The 25,361-nt window shown below is 44.9% G+C and overlaps 1 protein-coding gene across 1 annotated transcript in view; it reads right to left on the bottom strand.

The window, feature by feature from the left end:
• Positions 1–10,657, bottom strand: part of CTBP2 (C-terminal binding protein 2) — a 64,530-nt gene extending 53,873 nt beyond the window's left edge. Inside the window, exon 1 of the mRNA XM_086616335.1 lies at positions 10,565–10,657. Within this exon, the coding sequence (XP_086472461.1) occupies positions 10,565–10,622 (58 nt within the window). The 5' untranslated portion in view covers positions 10,623–10,657. The remainder of the gene's footprint in view (positions 1–10,564) is intronic.
• Positions 10,658–25,361: the final 14,704 nt, after the last annotated feature.

Genomic DNA, 25,361 nt, shown 5'->3' with positions numbered 1-25,361 from the left:
ATCCCCCAAAATCCCACATGTCAGCGTGATGAGAGAGGATGCGAAGCCTCTTCCACTCGCACCAGCTGGCGTGGCGCTGAAAAGGCGCACGGAGGCGTTTCACGTAATGAAACCACAGTGACCTCTCACTTTATCACCGTGGACCTGACCGCTTGCCTCTCTGCTGCTTTTCTGTGCCTCCTCTCTGCTCGGAAGGAGTCTGGTGTAGGAGACCGGCTCCTTCCCACCCTCCTGGCCAGCCAGCGCTGTGTCTCAAACCACTGCCACATCCCAAAAACTCTCTGACTGGAGGCGTTTCACCCATCTTTCATTGAAGGATACCCCACCTCCAATTACCTTGGATTTATCGCAGAATAAGGTATGCGCAGAAGCACCCCGACGAGCACGTGGTAACTTGTCACCTCACGTTATCCTGCTCCCCTGGCAAAGCCCTGGTGATTTGCCATCCGGGATGAAAATCAAACTGTAGGTAGGAAGCACGGGAAGCTAGTAATCATCTACAATACACTCGCAGTTGAAAACAAGAAGCTCAGCTGTAAAACACACTTTGAGCCATTGGAACAAGCCCTACAAGCTCTTGAAACTTCAATCAGAAACAGTTTTGCCTTCAAGTACGGGGAGACTCCAATAAAAGTTAGCAGAAACAGCACTGTCACGTTCCTGCATCAACAGAAGGATAATAAAAATATCAGATGTGTCCCTACACCACAAAACGACACACTTTCAAGGGCTAGAAAATAAAAATCAATCTGGATGCTGAACAGCAGCCTAAAAGCCAGCAGGCAAGGTTCATCGGGCGCATCCCTCAACTATTCACAAAGATCTAATCTACGAATGCTCTTAAAAATAATCCTCTAGAAATCACATCGAGCACCTTGTCTCCAAAACTGGGTATTAGACCTTGAGGTCAAATCTCATCGTTTTTAATAAGAATTCAGGATCAAGATTTAAATAGCACGTGTAATGAAAAGCATGGGAATTATATCTGCCCCAGAAAGCAGTAGTGAAATCCTTTGTTAAATGAATATATATTGTAATTCTGAACTCTGCCATGCATGCCTGGGCTTTGCATAAAAAATAATTAATTACTAGATTGTAACACGGTCCTGAGGAGATAAACAGGCTGGGGTTCAGGGTGTCTCTCTGCCTTCCTTCCCCTGATGATGCCAAGAGCTTGAAACACATACTTCCCTTGCAGACCCAACGCAGATAAAAACCAAAGCCAAAACGAAACAGGAGGAAATATTATGTTAGCTAAAAAATACGTATGCGCCGCTTTTTCAAAAGATTGACATTTTGTATTATTGTATTGCAATAATCAGACCAAAATATCAAATGTGGAGGGGCCACATCTGCAGGTATGTCTTACCATGGTCCCTCACCATCCATGGGGAAGGCAAGAAGGGATGGCTGCTCCCTGATGGGGATGAGCCCAAGGCCAAAGCTGCCGGCCTCACGTCCCTTGCTTAGGTTCATCTGCTGATTCGGTCAAATACCTGTTATTATTAGCAGGCAGTGACATTTTCTCTCAAAAATGAGTGTCAATCTAGAACTATAAACTATTTTGTGAACTGGAGCTGCTTATTAGTAAGGTTTGAGGTGCTAGATGGCAGCAGAGTGTTTTTTTTAAAAAAAATATTAAAAAGAATCTAAAAAAAGACAAAACAAATTAATAGTGTTAAGCTAATGGGCTATATAGATAGAAGTGTCAATAAGAAATGATCAACACTGTTTAATTTTAAGGCAACAAGAATGCACAACCAACTCTAGAAAACTTGTTCTTTGAAGAAAGCTCTCAGATACAAAACAATAATGAAAACCTTCACTGTTTTGGCACTTGGATTCCATTACATCTGTTTGTGGATATCAAAAAAAATATAAAAGAAAAGTTGTGTAATGTGTTTCTCTGCAGCTTTACTTTAGCATAGCCAGATGTCCTACTCCTGTCAAAATATTTCCCAGTGAATATTCAGTAGAGTCAGAATCAAACCTAAAAGTCTGGTCCACATCCAAACCTCATCAGTCCTTGAAAGACTCTAACTTAGACACAAGTCTTTTTCCAGTATTTTGAAGGAAAATCCATCTTGTTCTCAACTGTCCCTGAGGACTGATCATTTCCCATCACATATTTGGAAGAGGTAAAGCAGCCAACTTCCACCCCCTGGATGCTGGAGGAGGCTTCTGCAGCGATCCCAAACCCTGGAGCTTGGGAATAATCAACAGGCAGCCTTGAGGCTGCTGCTCCAACCACTCCGTAATGTGGCTTCCCTTCCACATTCTAGGGATATTATCATTTTTTCTGAGTAATCTTTAAATGCGGGGGAGGATTTAGAGTAAGGAGAAAAACCCAGATATGATGACAACATGTTAATCCATAAACCAACTAATTCAAATGGGAAATGTGGTTAAGGATGAAAACGAAGTTGATGGTATTGAAGTCATCAGCTGTAATTGTTTTTTAATTAATGACATGAAGTTACAAAGCATGTTAAATGGAACCTTGTCTTAAGACTGGGGAAAATGGAAAAATATAAGGCAGAATTAAGAGTTGGACCCATATTAAGTTACCATAAATGTGGGCTTAAACGCAAGGAGAACACAACAGAAGTATTTTTTCCTGTTTCTGTGCGTATAGCACTCAAGTCTCAGGGAAAGGGGAGCTCCCCTTCTTGCAATGACTTGAGTTACATATATATTACAAAAAAGTTGCATACCAAATTAATGAAATTTTTGTCTGTAACCTTATCTAAATGTGTCTTACTCTTTACCGGATGCCTGGGGGATTTTGTCAGGCTGGCTTCGGATCTGGCTCAAGTCCTACATCTTGTCATACATATCCCCCTATGGCATGTCACGGGAGACAGACTGCACATAAGTCAACATATAGAAAAGAATGTACAGAGAACTGGAAGACTACTGGAGCAGCCTACGCTTCCATGGTGTAAGGACAACGCATGTTGATACGAGCTATGCACTACTTCCATCACAAAGCAGACGTCCACTTACAAATAGAGAGTTCTTGATGCAGCACAGTAACAGGGTTGAAAATCATGGAATCGGGTCAAAAACCTTGAATAATGTCTGTGAACCCGCTGATGTTGTTTGAACTTTCTTCATCCATAGGATTCTATCCAATTTAAAAAAAAAAATCTTAACATTTTAATGAAATCTATTAATGACAAGTGATTCCCAAGCCTGCTACGCCTCTATCAGTGAACAGGTAATTAAGAGCACTGCTGGTGGCACACTCTCCCCCTTCTACATCGGTAGTGTAACCCAGCTTTCGTGTGAATTTGAAGTGATTTTCTGAAACCCCCATAAAGGCCACAGAACTTTGTATGGACTCTCAGAAGAGCAGAACACTAGGAGCAGCCAGACAGATGTTCAATTAGCATAAATCAGCACAGGGTGCAACGGCAGAAGATGACAAGCTAACTCTGCCTTTTCTCTAGGCAAAATGTGGCAAGCAACCCTTCCTTAAAAGCCTGATGGTTTATGTGCTTTGAGGTGGAAAGTTAAAAAAAAAAAAAACAAAACAAAAAAAACAGAAAAAGCTTTATTCTGGGGGGGGAAATCCTTGTACTCTGTTTTATATTCATGGAACAAAGAAACTCAAATCCACTAGGAAAAAAAAAAAGGTCTATATTTATTCTAAATAAGTCACTTTTACTCAGGACAAGCAGTTTCTTCCACACTTGATATCATCTTTAACTCATTGTTTCTCATCAAATGACTAGTGGTGATAAGAATTTCCTGAGATAATAGGATTCTATTTCCAAGCAGTAAAAATAAGTATTATCAGATGCTACTTGGCATTCAAATTTGCAAGAATGGGAGAAAATTCCTCCACCCAAATATCAAACGTACTCATTTTGGCCACTGCTATGTTATACAAAGGAGCAAGAATTGGAGACAGCCTCTTTACAGAGTTGTCCAGTGACTCCTGAGACCCTCAGACATGCAATGGCCTGAAAGAGAGATGCCAAGCACTGAAACAATTCATTTTCTGGCGTTGTATGTACCACAATGTCCTATAACTGATTATTTCCTCTACAATACCATGCTAACAAAACACTGAGGCTTGGAAAATGAGAGAATGCCAGAATTCAGGTTACTTGTACAACTTTCATTTGGATTGCCTTGCAGTTTTTAAGTACGTTTTCCCGTCTGCTTCCGGGGGCAAGGTTCCCCTATTTTTTTAGTGCGAATGGACTGTAGTTGTTGAATGAGAACCTATTCTGTATTCTGCTGTTAGTGGTGTGTGAGCCCAGACCTCAAGGACACACTGTTCAAATACTGCTGAAAAGCCAGAACTGTGACAATTCTTCTGGGGCACTTCTATTGAGGGTTGCCTGGTTTGGATTTTTTTAACACTAAGAAAGTGCACCACAAGCAATAACCGACAGGGCGAGTATCAAGTCCACTTTTACAGATGAGAAACTGAAATAAAGAGCAGGTAAAAAGCACCCTGCCATAGATCCAGGTTTCTGTTTACTGGAGTACCTCGCATTACATAACATATTTATTAAAACGTTACTGGATGTGGTTTGCCTTGACTTCCATCACAAGTGGAAATGTGGAATATAGAATTTCTGCTCACCCTTTAAAGGACTTTACCAGTCTCAGGCAGCCATGGCCAATATAAATTTATTGATGATGAAACCATCCATTTTTTTCCCCAAATTCCGTCCTCCATTTCATAGACCTCTTGCCACCTTTGCAAAAAAATGAGCCAGCCTTAGGCTCCCACCAATGCTACCACCCTTCTCCCACCTCCTACGCTTCCCACTCCACTCTCATCGAGCTCTCCAACACCCTCCCCGCATCCTGCAGAACCTTCAGCAAGAAACCCAGACCACTAACCCAGCAGAAAACTCTCCAGATTTTTGGTTGTTGGGTTGTTTGTGGATGGTTCAGCGACTACAGCTGGGAGCAACTCAGTAACTCAGAGTAATGACCAGACACACACATGGATGGGCAGCACTAGGCCATATTCTCTCCTGACTGCTGCAGGACACGTGGATTTCACTCCGAGCAGCAGCTGCCAATGTCAGCTCCTTTTCAGATCGTAGGTACTGTGTTTTAACCATCAAGTGCCCTATGCTGTGAACTCCTCAGAGGAGACACCCTCCTTAATGAGGGCTTGGTAAAAATCCAGCAAACAGAAGACACCACCCCCAACAAACAAACAACGAGCAAGGAACCGAACTGGCTGCTGGAGGATCAAAGGTGTTTCCTAGTTCATCTTGAGTTTTCTGCTTCATACTGAAAATGCAAGTATGTCACTCAAGTGCTCCTGTTCCTTTTCCTTTGAATTGCCACAAAATCAATGGGGAAACACGAGAATGGAGAGAAAATCCTCTTCTCAACTGGCTGGTGTAGCGTGGGAAGGTGCTTGTTGAAGCTTTTCAAGACTAACTATAGTGTCCAAGGACTCAGACCTATCCAAGAGCCACCAGTATCCACCACGGTGCCCCACTCCCACTGATAAAGGAGGGGATGTGGAAGATCAAGGCCACACATAGACCGGAAGGTAAAAACTCAAGGAAATCCTAAAGGAAATAGGAATTATGGGTAGCACCATAGAAGCCTCACCCAAAGAGGACACTAGGGTGCCACTCTGAATATATGAGTAAGCCAAAAAGCTGAGAGACTCATGCTAAGCACTGAAAAGTACTATGTGACTGTGCTGGCATTTATCGGCCATTAGACACATCAAAGGACCTGAAAGGAAACAAAGAACATGAATGGCTTGTTTGGCCTTGCAAACAGTTCTGCGATTTTGGAAAGTACAGGCAGCTTTGGTGGCACAAACTGACGCTTAAGGACATGATTTCCCAGTGGATAATGACAAATCCTGAAGCAAAAACTCTATCAGAAAATGTCTGGGCTCACTTGGCTTTGCAATTATTTTTTCTCTTTGCTTCTTGTTCATCTCGGGGCTGCCACTTTCGAGGCGTGTATTGAAAGCTTAACTGACTCATAAATGTCAGTGCAAACTTCAACCTATAAAGCCAGGCATTAAAATTTCATGGCACTGGTGTTGAAGGCAGCAGGGTAGCACAGCTGCAATGGTACGGAGCAGAGGCAGCACTTGGGATCACCAGAGAGGAATTCAGTGGGGCTGAGAAATCCCTGTTTTACACAGTCTGTGCCACCACTACTGCCTTGTCCTCGTTAAGTTTCTGCGTTTCCTGAGGAAATGACAACGCAACCTTGCACATTGCCTCAGCACCTTCTCCTCTGTCTTCCCAGCCAGACTGTTCCCAAAGACGCTGCCAGCAACTGCGGAGGGCTGCTCCCCACCCCATCTAGCTCCTGCTATTATTTAATATTTGTTAACCATATTCACGAAAGCACGGGATAAAGAACAGCTGAGCAAGCAGCAGGCTGGGCAGCAGAAGTGATGCTTCAAGTTATTTCCTAGCACAGGAATGCCTTGTGGGAGCCCTGGAGCCCCATGGGAGCGATGGATGCCACACACCAGGAATGCCACAGTCATCTGAGCTTGGGGTTTCTTGGAGGCATTGCTGGACACCTTGTTCAGCCTCAGGTAGCACAGAAAAAAATTACACTTAATCTCTCTCTGTTGTTTCCTAAATGAAAGGCAGGTGAGCTTCTGCCCTGAGGGTTATTGCTGCAGATGGTTTGATATCAACTGCTGTGAGTCGTGCACTGCAACATGCCACCTTGACCAGGGCACTGCACAGCCGGGGACACAACTGTCTGTGGCTGGATTCTGCAGCTGAACCTTCCCTTCAGCAAAACAGCAAGGAAAAGGGGATACTGGCAATATTGCACATCTTGCCTACGTTCTGTTATCTCAGCAGGGCCTGCCGCGGTTTCTCCTCAACCTGGAGCTTTGCTGACTTTCTGCTGCCCGGAGGGAGGCAGAGGAGGCTGTGCAGAAACGCCGAGCAGAGCCACGATCCCGGAGAGCCCTCGAGGAGCAGGAGGAAACTGCCAGGCTTACAGAAGCAGAAGAAACAACACACATACCTGTAGCATCACGCAGTTCGAGACGGCCGTAACAACTCAAAATCAAGATGGCCGTGAAGGACAGAAAGGTAACCTTATTTCTCGCAGTGCCTAGGTTTAAGAGCCAGTTGTCCACGCTGATCTCACCTTCCATGCTCAGGCTCTGTCCCACCTCCTTGCTCCGATTTACTCTGCGCTTATCTTCACCCATCCCTGCTGCTCTCCCTTCCCACGTGGTCCCCGCCTCGCACCCACCAGCCCCGTGCCCAGGGGAGCGTTACAGAGCACACGACACCACCGTAGCTGTACCCGCTTCATTTCTTTCAAAGGCTGAGAAATTGCCCCAAATTTGAGAAAAGTAACAGGCACACTCTTGACACCACAGCATCTCTGCTGCAAAATTCAGACCCTTTTTATCTGAAACAGAGTAGGCAGGGACCGCGGCTGCAAGATCGTGGCTCTGCTTTGCTTCAAATGCATCAAAACCAACATCCCTCTCCCATCTCCTGCTCAGATGTGGCTCCACGATTTTTGCTGGAAGTTTTTTTTTTTCTTTTTAATTCACCCCGAGGTAAAGACGCATCATGGAATGGAAAATTTCAGCTCAAACAAATTTAAAATGTGGGAAAATAGCAAGCTAATGGGAACAGGATCCGAACTAGGGGGTACTGGACAAGTCTAACTAAACACAGCACCAGCAGCTCCACCTCTAAAGCATAGTTCGACCCGCTATGTAATTAAACACAACTCCACAAACTGGAATTATGTAAACCACTCTGCATATATTATTGTCAATAGCCCCAGCCATTCACTGGATACATCTTTCCACCCACATGAATCCAATTATAGAATCGGCACCCAAACTCTCTGGAACAACCAGAAAAGAAAGAAACGGGTATGCCAAGATCACTGCGAGCACACTCCAACTTAGCTTCATTCGGATGGGCATCACCAACTCGCTTAATTCTTAACAGAGTGCTCTAAATGTCTTTATAAAATTCCTTTATCCCCTCAAGTCTGCACCCTTTATCCCACCCATATTTTTCTACAGAGCAAAATCCATTACCTGGTGCAAAGAGCTCACCTCTTTGGAACAGCCTGCTTAGAGGAAAAAGCAACACTGACACACAAAAATGTCATAACTATATATTAAAAAATCCAGAAGAACTGGTCAAGCTGAGCAATGCAACGAGATTGAGCTGCTTCTCTTCCTGGGAGACTCATAAACCTGCTCATAAAGGCTAGGAACCTGGAATAAAGTCCGTTCCTAGCAAACTCTCCAAGGGTTTCTGTTGTGAATAGTAAAAGGGATGGTACAGTATATGCAACATAGAAATCCACCTGCGTACTATGAAACATTTAGCTTTTCATCAGGTAGATACGGCGTTGTATTCCATTCACTTTTTGAAGAGAAAAGCTGCACAAATTCTGTGTTCCACAGAACAAGAGCTCATTAAAAGCAACTTCTTTGGACCACGTTGCACTCGGCTTGATGGAGCAGTAGAGATTTTTCCTCCCTGAACATCAGTTAGCAAAGATTCATCTCCTCAATCTGCTGAAGTAGTTCCCTTATTTCTCAGCATGTTTCACTGATTATTCCATATATCTTTCAAGATAAAACCAAGAGAAATGTTTGTTTTTTCGAAAGCGTGTTTTCACAGCAGCTGGAATGGCCCCTCTTCAGTGCTTTACTACACTACAATGCAAGATTAGGAGCCTATAATAAAAAATAGGCACCAGAGACGCCAGTATAGTATACTGATGGCCTATAAGTCTAGTATTTCGGAAAATCCTAAGCTTTTTGCACTTTTCAAGGTAATTTTTACAATGTTGCTTACACTGAGTTCTAATCTGTTGCTTATAAATACCACACAACAGTGTCTTACAACCGTGAATCCCATCATTTCAATCAAATCACAAAACAAGTGGCAAACGACAAAAGTATACTTAAAAAAGTTATGTCTTCTGCACATTTACAGATTAGAAAAGAATATCTTTTGACCAAGAAAGAAGAAAAAAGCTCATATATCAGAGGAAAGTAATCTAAACTTCAATCACATCTAAAGCTCCGTTAGTAGGTTTGTCGTACGATCCTTTTGAATTTCTTGTACACTCAGCAACTAGATCTGATAGTAAACATCAAACCAGGAAGGCAGCTTTTGAAAATCCAGGCTCAGCTGATACAACCCTTTTAAGTCAAGTTCAAAGTAAATTTTGAAGATGAGATAGCGGACTACACCTGAGTGTTTATGACATTCAGTAGGAGGAATATGCAGCTCCACACTGCAGTGTACCCTGGATACTCCTTCCTCACTCTCATCTTCTCTGCTTTGCCTCCTCTCTCCAAAATTAACAGAGCAAAATTAACAGAGCTAAGTAACTCATGGCAAGTTTAAAGCAACAGCAAAGGAGTTTTACTTTGGCATGCTGGAGTAAGCAATATATAACACACAAAAATCAAGGCAAAAACCACCCTGTCCTGCTGATCAGCCTTTTACTCACTGGAAACTCCACAAAGCCCCACACATTTTGCTCCAACGGACACAGTACAACTCCCAGGTGAGCTCTGCGCTTTCATCCACGAGCAAAACCTAGCTCACCTCATTGGCATTCAACTAATACTGCAAATTGTTAGCCTGCAGGCCACCAGCCACCTCCTTAAGAGCAAATGAACACTGGAACTCTTTTAAGAGACATAACTTGAGATATTCTTCCTAAAATAACACTCTGTTACGCTTTTGTTGCTGATGGTAAAACTTGCACGAGTGCTGGTCTGCCTGCAAGAGTCATCAGAGTGTGCACCAAAAAGTCAGAGCTTGTTTGCCATCGCCTGATTTCTATCATAAGTAACTTACACTGTGTGAGCTGCAATAGAAAACGTTACCTACGGATTTCTGCTGGAAAACTGAAATAGAAGGTAAGAGCCACCTGTGCTATGACACTGTAACATCCTACTAATAAAGAGCGATTTACAGCAAATCTGCCTTATCACCACACATCAAAGAAAGAAAAGCCACTCCAATAATACGCCCATAACCAGAAGAAACACTCCAACAACAACTTTTAAATTTTCCATCTATTTCTTACAGGATGATAGTTAGTATTACAGATCTTCTACCTTCACACCCCTGAATGACACTTGTCTTGGACACTGCAACTGGCACTGTTTGGAGTGGGAAGGGAAGAAAGAGTTCTGGCACCAGTCTCTGCGCCCCAGCTCTTTCTCCAGCCCCAGGAGACTTCTAGAAAGCAGCGTATTTAACAGAGCACCAGCCTTTTCTCAAGGCCGTATGAACTTAAGCTGTGCTTCAAGTTGGGCCTGATTAGATCATTTCAGTAGAAATTAGGATAAAAGGAGAAGACCTGGTAATTAAACAAAAATCCTGCTCACAGGACTACAGATGACTTTCAAATGACTAACTGGTATATTCTTTCCCATGTTTCAACAACAATATGACTGTATTTTGAGCCAACAGACAGGACAGTGGATCTCTTTATGTCTAACACTGTAAAAAACAAGGAAAAATCAGATATTCTACCTTAACCATCTGTCAGCTGCTATAGAAATACAGGAACATACTCTTACCTTCACAAATTCTGTCCAGTCGCTGCCGCTTGACTTTGTGTTTATCCACAAGTGCCATTCTTGACCGTATTTTGTAACTTTCTGATTCAAAAAGCAAAGCAGTCCCCCAGGAGCTTAGGAAAATTCACAGGAATCGGCGTGCATACCGCCACAGTGGATCCTGTGGAGAAACAAAAGGATTCCTTAGGATTTCCAGCACGCCAGGTGAGACCTGCCCGTCCCCAATAGCAGAGGAGGTTTCTGGAAGGACGGCTGTGAATTTAGTGTTTCCAACCCCAGTATCCCACCAGTCACACATCTTATACTGCAAATTGAGCTGACAGCCCCTTTATCTTCCCTGCTATCAGAAAAAACAGCATCGTACATGAGAACTGCCAAAGCGCTGTATGGTGTTCCCAGTTTTATTTCTGTCTTAAAAATCTATTCCTAGCAGATAAAATCCATTAAGCTATTTTGTAGGCTCACAGACACTGGAAGATTATTAGAGAGTAACTAAAAAAGGGAAAGTAGCTTCTGCTCTTTCAGTACTTTCACACACACACACACACAAACCACTTTCAGATCTTATTTAAGCCTTGCTCCACAAAAGTCATCCATGGACCTTGAATTTGCAACTAGACCTTGATACATATTCCAGCTGTCACTGGAGCCTGTCCTTCACTTCATACTCAAAGGGCTAACATTAAACTTTGGATGCCAGAGCTGCCGTTTGTAGCACACGCACTTGTGAACGCCGCCGAAATAAAGCCATCCATAAAGCGGGGTGTGTGTGGCTGATTTAGAAGAAATGCTCTGCAAAGGGACCACAGCTACAATGGGCTTTTCTGCACTGTGGTGACCCAGAGGAAGACCCTAAATGGAGCCTCTCAGGTCTGACGCTTTCGGTTCCTACAGAGAGCCAAAGGTTCGTTTAGTGCCTGAACGCTCCGACCTGAGCTCAGGCTGCAGACCCCGAACGTGCCGTTGTGGCACTTCTACCCAACAGCTTCATTGTAAAATCCAGGTGTCAGCTTTTCTAAGCGAGTTCCACAACACATCACGACGCATAAGAAGAGACCTCAGGCTGAGAACTGAATTCAAACAATCCAACACTACCTGCACTAATTTTTTACAGTTATGCTATACTACCAGTGACTCAATATCCTCTTTTATATTTTAAGGTGAAGACAGACGACCCTGATAAAAGCTACAAAACCTTCAGGGACGCGTCCTGCTCAAGACGCTCCTGCCCCCTCAGCCACCTACCGCTCTTTTAAGTCTGCTTAGAGATGCCAAAGGAGCAGAATTAGTGGAAAGCTGTGATTTCTAGAAACAAAGAAAAACATCAGCACATTTTTGGAGGCTTTGCAAGGAAAGAAGGGGGAGAGGAAGACAGGCACGAGCGCAAGCACAGCAAGAAATCCTCTCCTGAGCGGCCGCCTGTATCGCACTGCAAAGTCTCAACCACTCTGCCTACAAAGTACTAGAAAGGGTTAAAAAAACAAATAAATTCTGAAAAGCCATCAATAACCACAAACTTGGTAGCACTCGTTCAAACTGACCCCCAACCAGCTCCTCCGTGGCAGGTGAATTTTCACACGGCGCTATTTGCAAACAAAATTTTCGCGACAAACTAAAAAACCGCCGGGTTCACAATAATATAGGGCACAGGAAAACAAGACACTGGGAATCAGAAAAATCCAGGCTGATGTCCAAAAGTTGACCTTGGGCAACGTCTGTAACCTCGGCTTCTGCTTCCCCTTTTGTAGAGCAGCGACGGCAACACTTAACCCATCCTCTCGAAACACTTCAGGTTCTTCATATTCACGTCGTCCAGTCAGACGGTCCTACCTCACGTTTTATTCCTCTGTAACAGCTCTCGGCTCTTCTAAAACCACACCAGTGAAGCAATAAATTCCCAGAAAACACAGTTAACAAACGTAATAGGCTGGGCTGAGCACGCGAGGGGTAAAGGCTCTAACAAAGCTGCTGCACACCAAGATGACAATTTCATGGAGATTATTGTTATTATTATAAATGGTTATCAATTATGCATCACATCGATAGTTAATTTATAAAAGGAAAAGGATTGTGTTGGTACAACTGAATTCTGACTAAGGGAAGATAGGCGATTTCCTGGTAGTTAATGGCCAATTTCCCAGCAGCGCAACTGCAGCATAATCTCTGAGATTTATAGCAATAATTAATTGATTTTTTTTAAACATAGGGATGCTAAAGAGCACGATTCCCACTCACATTAATAATTAATGCGACATTCTAAAAGAAGCAGAAAACTTCCATTCGAGAGGCAGAAGCTTGCTACAGTCAAAATACTTCTTGCAAGGAAAATTAAATTGTGAACGCAGCTAAAGCCAGAGTAGCTAACAGCATTTTCATGATCGACATTTAAAAGTATACAACACATGGATTTTTACATCCCACCTCTCGTTCAGGGAGAAATACCTGGTTATAAAAAAGAGAGGTCAGGAGAGAAAAAGTTAGCATTTGTTCTGAAAATGCTCAAATGGTTCGTTATGTCAGGGCTGCAACTCTTTTCCCCAAACAAAATCAATATGCGAAGTGTATTTAATTTTGACAGAGTGCATGTTCTGATGGATGAGTGCTTCCATTAAAGTTCTTTTCTCTTGCCGTCTCAATTCCCTGCATTACTCCCTGGAGAAAAACTTCCTACAAAAGAAACTAATAACAATCAGAGAAATTACTGCTCTTATTATCAGAATCCCACACAGCTTAATGTAATGCTCATGAATGAACTCCTCCCCAATGATGTTAACTGGGCCATCTTTGTTTGACAGGTGCCCACGATGATACCAACTCGCAACAAAAGCCCAACTCAGAAGACTTATTAAAAAATGTGGCAGGAGCTGCTGAGCAGGATTTGGCAGGGATGGCTAAAATGGAGAAAAGCAGATGTGCGGGGCACAGAAACAAGCGGACACTCCGCAGCCTTCATACGAAGCTGTAATTAAGGAAGCACTTCTCCCATTTGTGGGATGGAGGATGCAATTAGTTGCACACCCAACTTCAATCTATTCTCAATGATTTCTCCATCCAACCCAATCTCAAAACAATCAACAAGGCTAAATGTCCGCCACGATAAAATAAATACAATCAGGCTAGGCAGAACAAAAATCATGGTCAGCAATTAAAATACAAGAAAACTTCATTGTATAAGGAAATTTAAGAGAGAGAGGCGCATGCACAAAAATTGTACTTCATCTTCAGCAAGATTAGGAAACAAGTGAAGCGATTTACATACAGTAATTGCATGGCCGTGTTAGCCTCCAACAGTGTCTTTCAAAATGTAAATTTTCTTGAAAACCCTCCGACACGATGATAGCCCAGCAATTTTTTATTTATTTAAAGAAGGGACGTACTTAAACACAATGTTTTAGGAAAAAAAAACAGTCCTGATGTAACACATTTAAATAGCTTCTTAATACTGCCCATTAAATACCACAATCCATGAGCCAGAAAATGAGAGCAGAGAAAGCTGTATTAGGGCTTATTTTCCCTACGTTTGATGGAAAACGAAAAGAAGAAGGTGATTTTCCAAAATAAAACACACCGTTAGACAAAAATAAGAGAAAGGTGACTCTGTGAAGAATGTGTTGTCTTCTAAGCTCTCCCTCAAGTAGCAATGTTCCATCATCTTTTCACAGCGCACGTAGGAAGCAGAGAAGCACAAACATGCGCAGCATCTATTTTAAAACATCCATCGCCAGCATCACCATCAAACCACAGTGGCACCCAGCAGGTGACGAAGAGCCCCCCTTTCATAGAATCATAGAATGGTTCAGGTTGGAAGGGACCTCAAAGATCACCCAGTTCCAAACCCCTGCCATGGGCAGGGACACCCTCCACTACACCAGGTTGCCCAAAGCCTCATCCAACCTGGCCTTGAACACTTTCAGGGATGGGGCAGCCACAACTTCTCTGGACAACTTGTTCCAGTGCCTCACCACCCTCACAGTGAAAAATTGCTTCCTTATATCTCATCTAAATCTGCCCTGTTTCAGTTTAAAGTCATTGTCCCTTGTCCTATCACTACACATCCTTGGAAAAAGTCCCTCTCCAGCTTTCCTGTAGGCCCCCTTTAGGCACTGGAAGGCTGCTATAAGATGACCCTGGAGCCTTCTCTTCTCCAGGCTGAACAGCCCCAACTCTCTCAGCCTGTCTCCATAGCAGAGGTGCTCCAGCCCTTGGATCATCTTCGTGGCCTCCTCTGGACCCGCTCCAGCAGCTCCATGTCCTTCTTGTGTTGGGGACTCCAGAGCTGAACGCAGTATTCCAGGTGGGGTCTCTCTTTCCCAGTGCTCTACACAAAACCGTGTCTCACCACGCTCCCTCTCTGCGCCCAGCCCCGGGAAAGCACGGCGGTGTTTCCTGCACCTTGTTTTGCGACGAGCCGTAGCGATGCAAGTGCACAGCCCCACTGCAGGCTTTGGCAAGCATGGTGAGACCGTGTCTGTGAGTCCTGCCCATGAGGCAGCTCATCGGCTCAGGTGCAATAAAACCATGATTGCTGCCTTTCCAGGTGGGAATGAACAAGTGGTAAGAACGCACCGCTTCCACCCATGAATGCACGGCTGTAGGTTAAGTGGGATTCCTCTTTGACTTCAAATACAAGCACACAATCAAAAAAAGCACGTGCACACTTCCAGACCCTTAGTGGAGTCAGAAACCTGTGGCTCACAATTTCTGACTACATTTTCTACCCTCTACAAAATACAGGATCAACAAAATGGAGATTTCCTACTGCAGAAAACTCCTAGCTCCACAAACAGTAAAAGCTCCCATTTCCAAACAGCAAAGGAAAATTTCTGTCCTTCCTCACATCTAAACTGGGTTTCCACACGTACAACTCCTTACTTAAATAAGGGAAAATCCAGTCCAAATGTGTTGATCGTATCATTGGACATTTCCTACGCTCCCGAAAAGCAGAGGTTCCCGGAGAAGTTTTTGTACTCGTGATTACTGCAAGAGATCAGTCCTCTCAGCTGGAATCAGACCAGGATGCCCAAGCAGTTCATAATCATGAAGTCAGCATCTGCCGCTGCCAAGGGCAGCTCTCCCTGCAGCCTCCTTTGCATTAAGGTCCAGTTTTCTGAAGCTCATCGCACCTGAATTGAGATTTCAATGCAAGAACAGCTCCCAGAGCTCTGAACTGTTCAAGCCCTGTGTCAGCATCACTGGGTGTTGACTGCTCCGAACGAGCCGGCTGCTTCCACGGCTGATCATTTCAGACGCCGGCAGCTGCCGTGGGGAGGGCAGGAGGGGAAGTGGAGTTTGGCGTAAGAAAGGCAACGCAGAGAGAAGAAAGCAGGAGACACACAGAGATAATGACAGGGGAGGGAAGCGGACAAAGGAGACGGTACGATGCAGGAGGAACACTCTGAGAACACTGTGTCATCCTTCCTCCCTATGCCTGTGGTGCATCCTTAAGTGGGATGCCCTGCTCAGCCCCCGTCACCTTCTCCTCTCTAAAGCCCTGGCATAACCACAGGGGAGGAGGGAAGCACATTGAAGGGAAGGGACAGATAACACGATCCTTCCTGAGATCCTTTTTTTTTGGATGCTTTCTTTTAAACAACAATAAAACAACATGGGGAACTCATAGTGTCAAGACACCATTAAGCCCGATGGCTCAGCGGGAATCAAAAATGGATTAAACATTTATACGAGTAGTGAGAACAAACATAGATTTTCATTAGCCAAGATAAAAAATAGGTTAATTTTTTTTTAAATGCCTGAGGGATGTAAAGCCTCACACTTGTGTGGAGGAATCACACAGTTTCTGTATGGCCAGGGTTCGGACTTCTCCAGCTCCATTAAATGCTCTCAGCCTTTGCATGAGAAATGGGATTCTAGGAGAGAAAAAAAGGCTTTTTCCTAGTTTTGGGGAGAACTATCTTGGCTGTAAATCACACCTTGGTGCCAGGCTCTCAGCAGCTTGCATCCCACCCCTACCATGGACCCTCAGTACCCTCAAAATGGTCAGGGCAGGACTCTTGCAGAGCGTTCAGCGACGTTTCGCATTAAAGCCTTTCCGTAGGAACGACTGGATGACACCATGGGTGGCAATAAGCAGTTTTTGTCTAGGTGACTGGCTTTTTTTCCACCCAGAAACCTAATTACCTAGGTCTTACCCCTCCCCTGCCTACCTGGTGCCTTTCCCTGAAAACTGCTGGGGAAAGTGCACTCACTGGGTGCCGCAGCCGGTTAAACGTGCCTTACGGTGAGCCAGCACTCCCACGTTAGCACCTGCTGATGGCAAATAAACAGCTCTTCTGCTCTTCACCGTACAGAGAAGGAGAAAAACATGCTGTAGGAGTCTTGTGCTGAAGAACTAGTAACAATTTTGAGGAGCTTGCTATTATATGAGTGAACAAAATGTACCATAACGGCATATGAGCCCGCACATCTGTTGCTAAATTAAACACACTACATAACGATGCAGACCACATCTTAAAACATTGTGCAACGAGATACAGACTGTGCTAAAATCAAAGATGACATAAAGGGCCTGATCCTGCATACATTGAATGTCATGGCAAGTAGCCCTCATCAATTCTACTCCATCAAAGCTACTAGTTGACACAGTAAAAGAAGAATCACAGTTATATATATGCGTCCTTCAAAGAGAAAAAAAAATCATACGGGTTTGTAGCATTTTCCTTCCTCTCCATGTTAATGATGCATAAACCATGAGAGGTTTGGATCTAGCCTTTTTTTTAAAGTTTCTTTAAAAATTGTATTTCAAGTTACCAACTGTGCTCCAGACTGGGTTCTCATTAGCCAGAAAGATGTTATGAAGACCTACTGAAACGACAATATTCAAGTTGCCACAATAGCCACAGCATAAAAAAGAGGGGAGTGAGATACCTGGATTTTTGTTCCAATTTTGTTTTCCAACATCAGTGACTAGTTCTTGCCTTCAGAAAAGAAGATCCAGGCATGCTCCCTTGTCAGGTAGTATCAGCCCTCCACAGATCCTCTGTGAGTTTTCAAGCGAAACTAGGAAATACCAGAACTGGCACTCCTTTCATTCCTGAAGCTAAAATACAAACAAGCAGCCCAAACAGACAGCAAGAAAATTGCTTTAAAGAAAATAACTGTCATCTCTCTTTCTGGCACCAGAAGTGAAGCAGGTCGATGCTCTGCTTACCCTGCACTGACAGCCTTCAGGGGCTTGGTGGTGGGCAAAACAATAACCAGGAGCTGAACCCAAATTATCCACTTAGCTTCGAGAGTGCCTAATCCATCTGCTAATTAATCACGGGCCTCCTTCAGCCTCTCTTATCTTGTTTTTCTAAGTATCTGACGCTGATAACGCGCATACTGATATTGCTACGGCACGCAACCCACTGAGAAACTACCCTAAAATTTTCAAATAAAACAAGAGAAAATGACACATAAATAACCTTACAGTGTCCAAAGATCCCTGCCATGCTGAAAAATAAAATCTCATTCTATGTTTTACCAGAGTTCTTTAAATTATTACTTATTTTCACTAATCACAAAGACTAATGGTGGAGCAAGGTGAACCTTCGCTGTTTGTGCATCCGGATCACCAAAAGCTCTCCTCTCCTCAAGCCGTTATTTGCTCCTGGACCAAAATCAGCAGAGCCAAATTAGAAACTGAGAAAAATGACTATTTGCTGGTTTGTCGGAAGAGCTATGCAGTTACTTGGCCATTAGAGGGCATTTTATACTGCAGAGTGAAGTGCCGGCACAGAGCTTGTGAAGAGCATCACTAACCCCCATCTGGAGCTGCTGGAGAAGAGTTTCTGTCTACTCTCATTTAGTAATTGCCACTTTTCAACCTTTCCATATGCTGTATATAGATGAGCAAGCAAAAGCAAGGACAAGAGGAAAAAAAGATGAAATAGCTATGAAAAAAAGTCCTAGTTAAATAAACACTTCGGTGTGCAGCTATTGTTGCTTCCAAGGTTTGGTTTTGTTCAGTTCACTTCTTCCCCCTCCCTCACATCGATGCAGCAAACTTCATCCTTTTTACTCTCACAAACAGCACTTCATGTTTTAAGTTAAGAAAAACATTGTGCCATGGCACCACTACCCATCTCCAGAGCTAGGGAGGAGAGCTCATCCATCTCCAGAGCGGAACAAAGGCAAATCCAGCTTCCTCACTGCCAAGAGGCAGAACATGGTCACTTACCTTCAGGCATCTCCTTCTAGTTACTACCATACTGTTAAATGTGAACTTTAGACTGTTCTCAGCTTCTGCTGGCTAGAAAACCACACAAAGCCACCCACTTTCCTGCTTCGGTGGTCTTCCTCTCTCCATCTAAATACAAATCAAATTAGGAAGGAGACACATATCTCGCTATACATCTCCAAATATACGTATGTTTGTAATCAGGGTGGCCAAACTTCCTGAGTACGAGCTGCATACCAAAATCTTCACGTAGCCAAGAGCCACATCCTCCCAACCTCCGTACCCTGCTCCTGCCACACACGCGCCCCGTGCCCCCCTGTAAAGCCTCCCCTTTCTCCCGTCCCCACGACTGTGCTGCCCATCCACCAAGCCCACTTCCCTCGCCAGACTCTGGCCAAAAGTAGTATATACTTCCACGACACTGACAAGTTACTCCTCAATTCCTCCTTACCAGAAAGTTCAAAACAGCAAGCACAGCAATGCAAAGACTACCAAAAAGACCCCGGATATCAACGCTTTCCTTCGGGTGTCCAAGATAAAAGACCAACACTAAACCCAAGACCATTTGTCTTTGCGACTCTTGCAAGTCCTTGGCTCTGTATCGCTCCGAAATAAAAGAAATAGTAAAAAGAAGCAACAAGATGAGTGCATCCTTACAAGCAAGGGATATTCGGGGAGTACAGTGCTTCCTTCCTCTGTGCCATCTCTGCCTGGCAGTCTGTCCCGCAGCAGCGCCCACCTCGTATCCTGAGTTGTAACCAGGTGCTGCTGCATCACTGGGTTGACGTAAGACAAGAACATGACGGCACTCTCATCTCTGCCAGGACAGTCCACCTACAGACCTACAGGACGTACAACTGAAATGTTTCCAAGTCTGGAACACTACCCTTCACTCATAATTTAATTCTTCCATCATCAGGATCAGACAATTAAATCTTACGTGAAGGGCTCCAGCAATGAGCAGCAACACAGGACGTTCTCCTTGGATCCCGTCCCACAGTGACCAAACGCTACTGCAAGGCAATGGTTACATAACGTGGAAGGTACCTTGGTGGCCTCAGCCTAGTTCCTTACGGGATGCATGCCCATATTCCAGGAAAGATCACAGCGGTGCACACCGGCCCACACCTTCATGCATCAGGAGAGGACCAGAGGAAGAACCATAAGCAGTGCCTGGTAGGACACTCTACACTATTCCTAGCTGAAGGATGGACCTCGCTGTCCACAGGAGGGATGGTGAAGTCCCTCATGTTCCAACTGCACCATGGTCCAGCAGAGCAGGAGACTCAGTCCCCCACTCGCACACCAAATTCCTCCGTACGGAACAAACTCCCTGTGTTTCTCATTATATCACAGATATCTTCAGGTTTTTTTCTGTCACATCTCCCAGAGCCTGTCCTGGGAGCTTTGCCTGGACTGGGAGCAGCGAAAAGGAGCAATGACACGCTCCTATCCCCAGAAAATCTTTGGAGTTACAATTTGCCCTTATCTCAGTGCTTATATTTACAAGCCACTCTTACATAAAAAGTCCTCATCTGCATTGACTTATTTAGCAACATGAAATAAAATAGCCTGAAGCCATTCATGTTGCTTAACGTACTTTTTTTTTTATGTAGATGATGCTCTGTGTAAAGGAATATTCAAAGGGGAAAACTGTGTTTTGTTTGTAACACTTATTACTATCACTGAAGAAAATATGTTCTAACAAGTCTCCGAAGGGGGAAACACATGTAATACCTTTAACAGCTCAGCTAATTCATCTTTTGCTGCTCGACTGCTGGTGAGATCTCAAATGGAAAGTCTCAGTATGGAAACGTGGAAAAAAAACCCTGTTTCTTGTGGTCCGAGATCTGCTCCCACTATACAGCCGCCTTCCATCAGAGTGAGTCCTGTTTGTTTTCAGCACATAGCAGCTTTACTCTACAAAAAAAAAAAAAAAAAAAAAAAAGAGTTCAAGAGTTCAAGGCTACGTCTCCATTCAGGCGTACACCCACAATGCAAACCGGTCTCTCCGTCCTGTGCTGAAGGCATTCCTCTCCCCACCACCTACCTACAAAAGGGCCTTGTCTGAGGGAAATGAGAAAGGAAGGAAGGAGCAGGATGCAAAGAACGGCGGAGAGGAGAAGAGCCCAGCCAGGTGTTGAGGCATCAAGGACCAAGGAGGGCTTGGATCAAGAAACGGGTCAGGGATGAGGATGCAGGGTGGCCTTTGGAGTACGCAAGGGTCAGGGGACCCCCAGGGGACCCTCCTGCCCTTGGGGCCCCCTCATCCAAAACCCATGCTCCAGACAATACTGAGCTCCACGGGGTCAGGCACAAGCACAGTCAGGATGGAAACACGTGAGTGCTCCCATGAAGTCCGGCGCGAAAGAGCTCGTCGGGACGCGGGACAGCTCAGCCGCGAAACACTGCCTCCTCCCCGCTCCTCCGGCCCTGTCCCTCCCTCCCCATCTTGCCTCTGCTGCTCTTGCAGCATCGCTCATGCGGTTTAACTTCCAGAGGAGTGAAAGGAGAGGGAAGGAGGGAGCCAAGTGAGCGGAGAGAGGTTTAGATAACAGCAATAAATAAGACAAAATAATTCTCCCGCCACTAACCTTTAGTGGTAAATCAGAGTATCCTCTGCAACCACCCTAGGTTTGCATAATCTACACATCTTTCTTACAAGCTCGCTGCAGCGAGGCTATTTTGGGATTTAACAACACTCAGGTTATTGACCTAAATTTATACAGGCTCATCTGGAGCCATAACGGTCCATTGTGTGCTGAGGTCTGCTCGGGACGCCTTAATACACAGATTATTGATGCAATGAACTGTGACGGCTCCCATAGAGCTGTTGTGGTTTATTGTAGCAACACCTACTCGGGGTCCCTTTAACGCACAGATCGGTGGCACAATAGACAGAAACGACCACTACTTGGGGATGCATTATCCCACGGATCACTGACATGACAGACCGCAAGGGCTCCAGCCTCCTGCCTTAACCCAGCGAGCGGGCAAACGCTTCGAATCCCCAGGTTCCCAAATCCTGGGGAGCTGTGGCTGGACGGCTGAGAGGTGCGGAGCCCAGCGGTGTGGGGATGCTGTCCCTCTTCTCACCCAAACCGGCTCTGAGAGGTGACACTTGCAGAAAGCAGTTTGCTACTGAAAATAAGGATTTATCACGAAAGCCCCGGCGGGACCAAACTTTTAGCAAGAACAGCCACAGGCCTGCATTGTAGATCAAGGCTAAAATCCTGTATGAGAAATACCTGGAAATTAGCCAGAAGATATCAAGGTCCAATTTTCAGCATGAAAAAAGTAAAGCGAAACATTTTATGTTCCCAGAGAACGGGAAGAAAGCGAGTGCAACAGGAAAGCGCACAAATATCTACATTTCTCCTTCCTCTTCTCCAAGAACAAATATAATCTTAAGAGGCAGGAAGCTAAGCATGGTTTAAAGAAAGTCCCTTGTGTGGGGAGACCCCAGGCTGAGAAGAGGAAAATTAAAACATTAACACTAACTGAGTGTTCGCAGCCTCCTCGCAAACAGCAGCGAGCGGTTCGGAACGCCGCAGCTGGCTTTCTGCTATCGCGTGCATCTTCCCCACTATTTACCAGCAGCTTTTTTTAACATCGGTGACACTTCACATTCAAAACTGCCGTTAAAAATAGACTGTTGGTCCTCCTGTTTTAACCCTGCAAATTCCCTCTCCTCCTTCCCACCTCCCCGCAAGCCTGCTGGACTCTCTCCCGCTCCTCCTGCCCCGCCATCAGCCGTGGGGTGATGCAGGGGTGAGGCGGGGGGGCAGCCCAGCTGCAAGCCCAGGGTCTCCCCACTGCTGCCCCAGGACCTCATGCCACTCGGGGAGCATCCCTCTCTCATTTCTTCCCAAAGCTGGACGCAGGCTTTATTCACAGGAATGAAGGCAATGAGTCTACTCTGCATCTCAATTGCCCTTCCCACCTGCTTTTGTGGATGACATGAGTCCAATGCTTTAAAAAAACCCGCACCCATAAATGTATTCTCTATGGCCTTAAACCCTGCAATCAGCAGCTCAGCTGGGTGCGTAGCGAAAGAAATTCCTTTGTTATCCTGTAGCTACTTAAATGCTGAACCTTCAAAACCTCCTCGGGAAACAGGCCTGGTGAACGGCTGCTGCTACTGCCAGGAGCCCTGCACAAGAAAGACTCGAAAATCAATATCCGTCACCCAACTTATCAAATTTACTGAGGACATTTATACAGTATAATTAAATAGAAAAGAGATACAAATACAGAAGAGTATTTGCACGGCACTGCATAGCAATTGCATTATCTCTGGAACAGAGGACACTTTGACAAAAAGGAGGGAAAACACCATATATCAACCAAAGAAGCCACAAGGAGCATGGGGAAGGTCTCTGCTCTCGTTACTCACGGGGAACGTTTAACACTTAAGTAAAGACAGCCACAAAATAGACATCAGCGTGTACACCTACGGCATTTCTGCAGGTCCTGTTCAGTCAGCCAAAACGATGCCATCAGAATTGCACCAGTGATGAATATGGTCCAAACCACCCAGTCTCCTCTCAGACTTGCGGAGGGTCTCCAACACGTGTTGGGGCACTTCCCCCTCGCTGGTGTGGAAGCAAAGCAGACACTATTATGTTGCTTTTCAGCACATGAATGTACCAAGTAAAATCGATTTTGCCCAGTAATCCACTTGGTAAGTCAGTGATGTTTTCCACAACCAGCAGCCGTCTCTGCAGACTCGCGAGATAAAATCTATGCAAGGTTAAACCTGGGAAAGGCTGGCTGCCAGTGCAGGGCAAACTAAAACACCGCGGAAAAGGCAAACTAGATTATCTGGCTATTTGTTAAACAATTCTTCTCACAAGGGTTGTGTTACAAGTGTGCTTTGTGAACGCTCTCTGCTTTCAGGTAGAGCCAAAGAAGCTGGCTCCTCGCTCAAATCCCCTACAAGCAGCACATCGCTGTAGATGGCACATCTCTCTTGCCACGTTGACCTCAAAATTCAGAATAGCCCAGTGCAGTGCTGGACACACACTCAGGTCTGAGTGCTGGTGAGCAAAAGCCAGGCATGTTTGCCAAAGGCGCCCAACTGCAGGATTTCTTCTACTTCAGGCTCAAAGGCTTGATCTTCACGGTTGCCTACAACAATTAGGCATTGCCTCATTGCACTGACCAATACAAATCAATATACAAGATGGGCAGGATTCCTACCGCTTAGATGGAGATGTTTAGGATGTAATCGTTTTGTCCAACCAGGAAGATGTTAGCAGGAAGGACTGAACGGGGGCTGACAGAGGAGATGCACCACTGGAGCAGGAGCAGGTCGCACCGTGCACCACTCCCACCGCGTCTCAGCTGCCCCAGAAGCAGAAGTGTGACCGTTCAGCAACACCCATCGTTGCTCCCTCCCTGCATGCTGCTCCCCCCGCTGCCAGGCGCCATGGGCAGGGGGGAAATCTCAGCCGTCCACTTTGCAATACACTCATGGGGAAGAGTATCAGGTTAAAGGCTTCTTTGTTGCCTCTCCTGTGTCTTGACTCGTTAATGTGAATCACACTCCACTCTATTTTGAGCGATTCTTTATTAAAAATGCCTGTGAGTCATTTTCTCTAAACTCGAAACTATAAAAATGGTAATGTTTGGGTAATACTCAGGAATTTTTAAGATTTTGCATACTTCTCTTTTTAATTGAACAGGAAAAGGAGGGTAACCTGACCCACAGTAAGAGCTTTTTTCTCCTATTTGTCCTGCACAGACCCACTGCTCTGGATAGAAATCACAAATCACAGAGTAAAATTTCTGAACATGTTCCACTAAATATACATGGAGAGTAGAAAGAAAGAACAAATACAAAAGGAAAAATCTCTTTAGGGAAAGGCCAAAAACCCAACAAGTCACAAGCTGGGAATCTCTATCAACCTATGTTCAGCATGGTATTAAAAAGACTCTATGAAGGTAATTCCATTAACATTAAATTAAGATATATCCCTTTCCAGATGGCATAACTCAATAACTAAAAATCATCCTAGTATTTATTTGTACCCGCAGTGTCCCTCACCTGAAACTAAAGAAGAGTGAAGGATTTACTCTCCGAACTGAATGCCGCTAACCCAAGAACACAAGCTGTGCACCACACTGCACAGCAAATCAACTAGCCCTCAAGCATCACAGTTGCACTTTTTTATCCCAGACACGGAGAGACTTCACCTTGTTGATGCCACCAGATGAGACACGACTGCAGTGCCAACTTTGGAAAAAGGCTCTTCACCAACACGCCAAGGTCTCGAACAAATTCACGGCATGCACACCAAGCCTGCCTCCACATTCCTCTCCTCCATCACCTCATTCCAGAGCTTGTTCCCATGGTCTCCATGCAGGACTGGCAGAAGAAAACAGGCTTTGGCCAGAGGAGCCAGCAGAGAAACTTCCTTCAGCTGTCTCCTGGATGAACTAGGCATCTCTGATGTTCTTAGACGCATAAGTCACGCTCTGACTTGCATGTCCCTCGGCCCAAAGCAAATTAAAAGATGTCAGGAATGAGGCAGCTTTACCGCTCATTCCCACCATGTTTGCTCCCCGAACTGCTTCAATTCCTTCACAGCTCCCACCCAGCACCATGTGCAGCAG

The sequence above is a fragment of the Tauraco erythrolophus genome, chromosome 9, assembly GCF_009769465.1.
Source record: "Tauraco erythrolophus isolate bTauEry1 chromosome 9, bTauEry1.pri, whole genome shotgun sequence".
Taxonomy (NCBI): domain Eukaryota; kingdom Metazoa; phylum Chordata; class Aves; order Musophagiformes; family Musophagidae; genus Tauraco; species Tauraco erythrolophus.
Note: the sequence above shows the minus strand (reverse complement) of the source record. Positions and strands in the feature narration are given on the sequence as shown.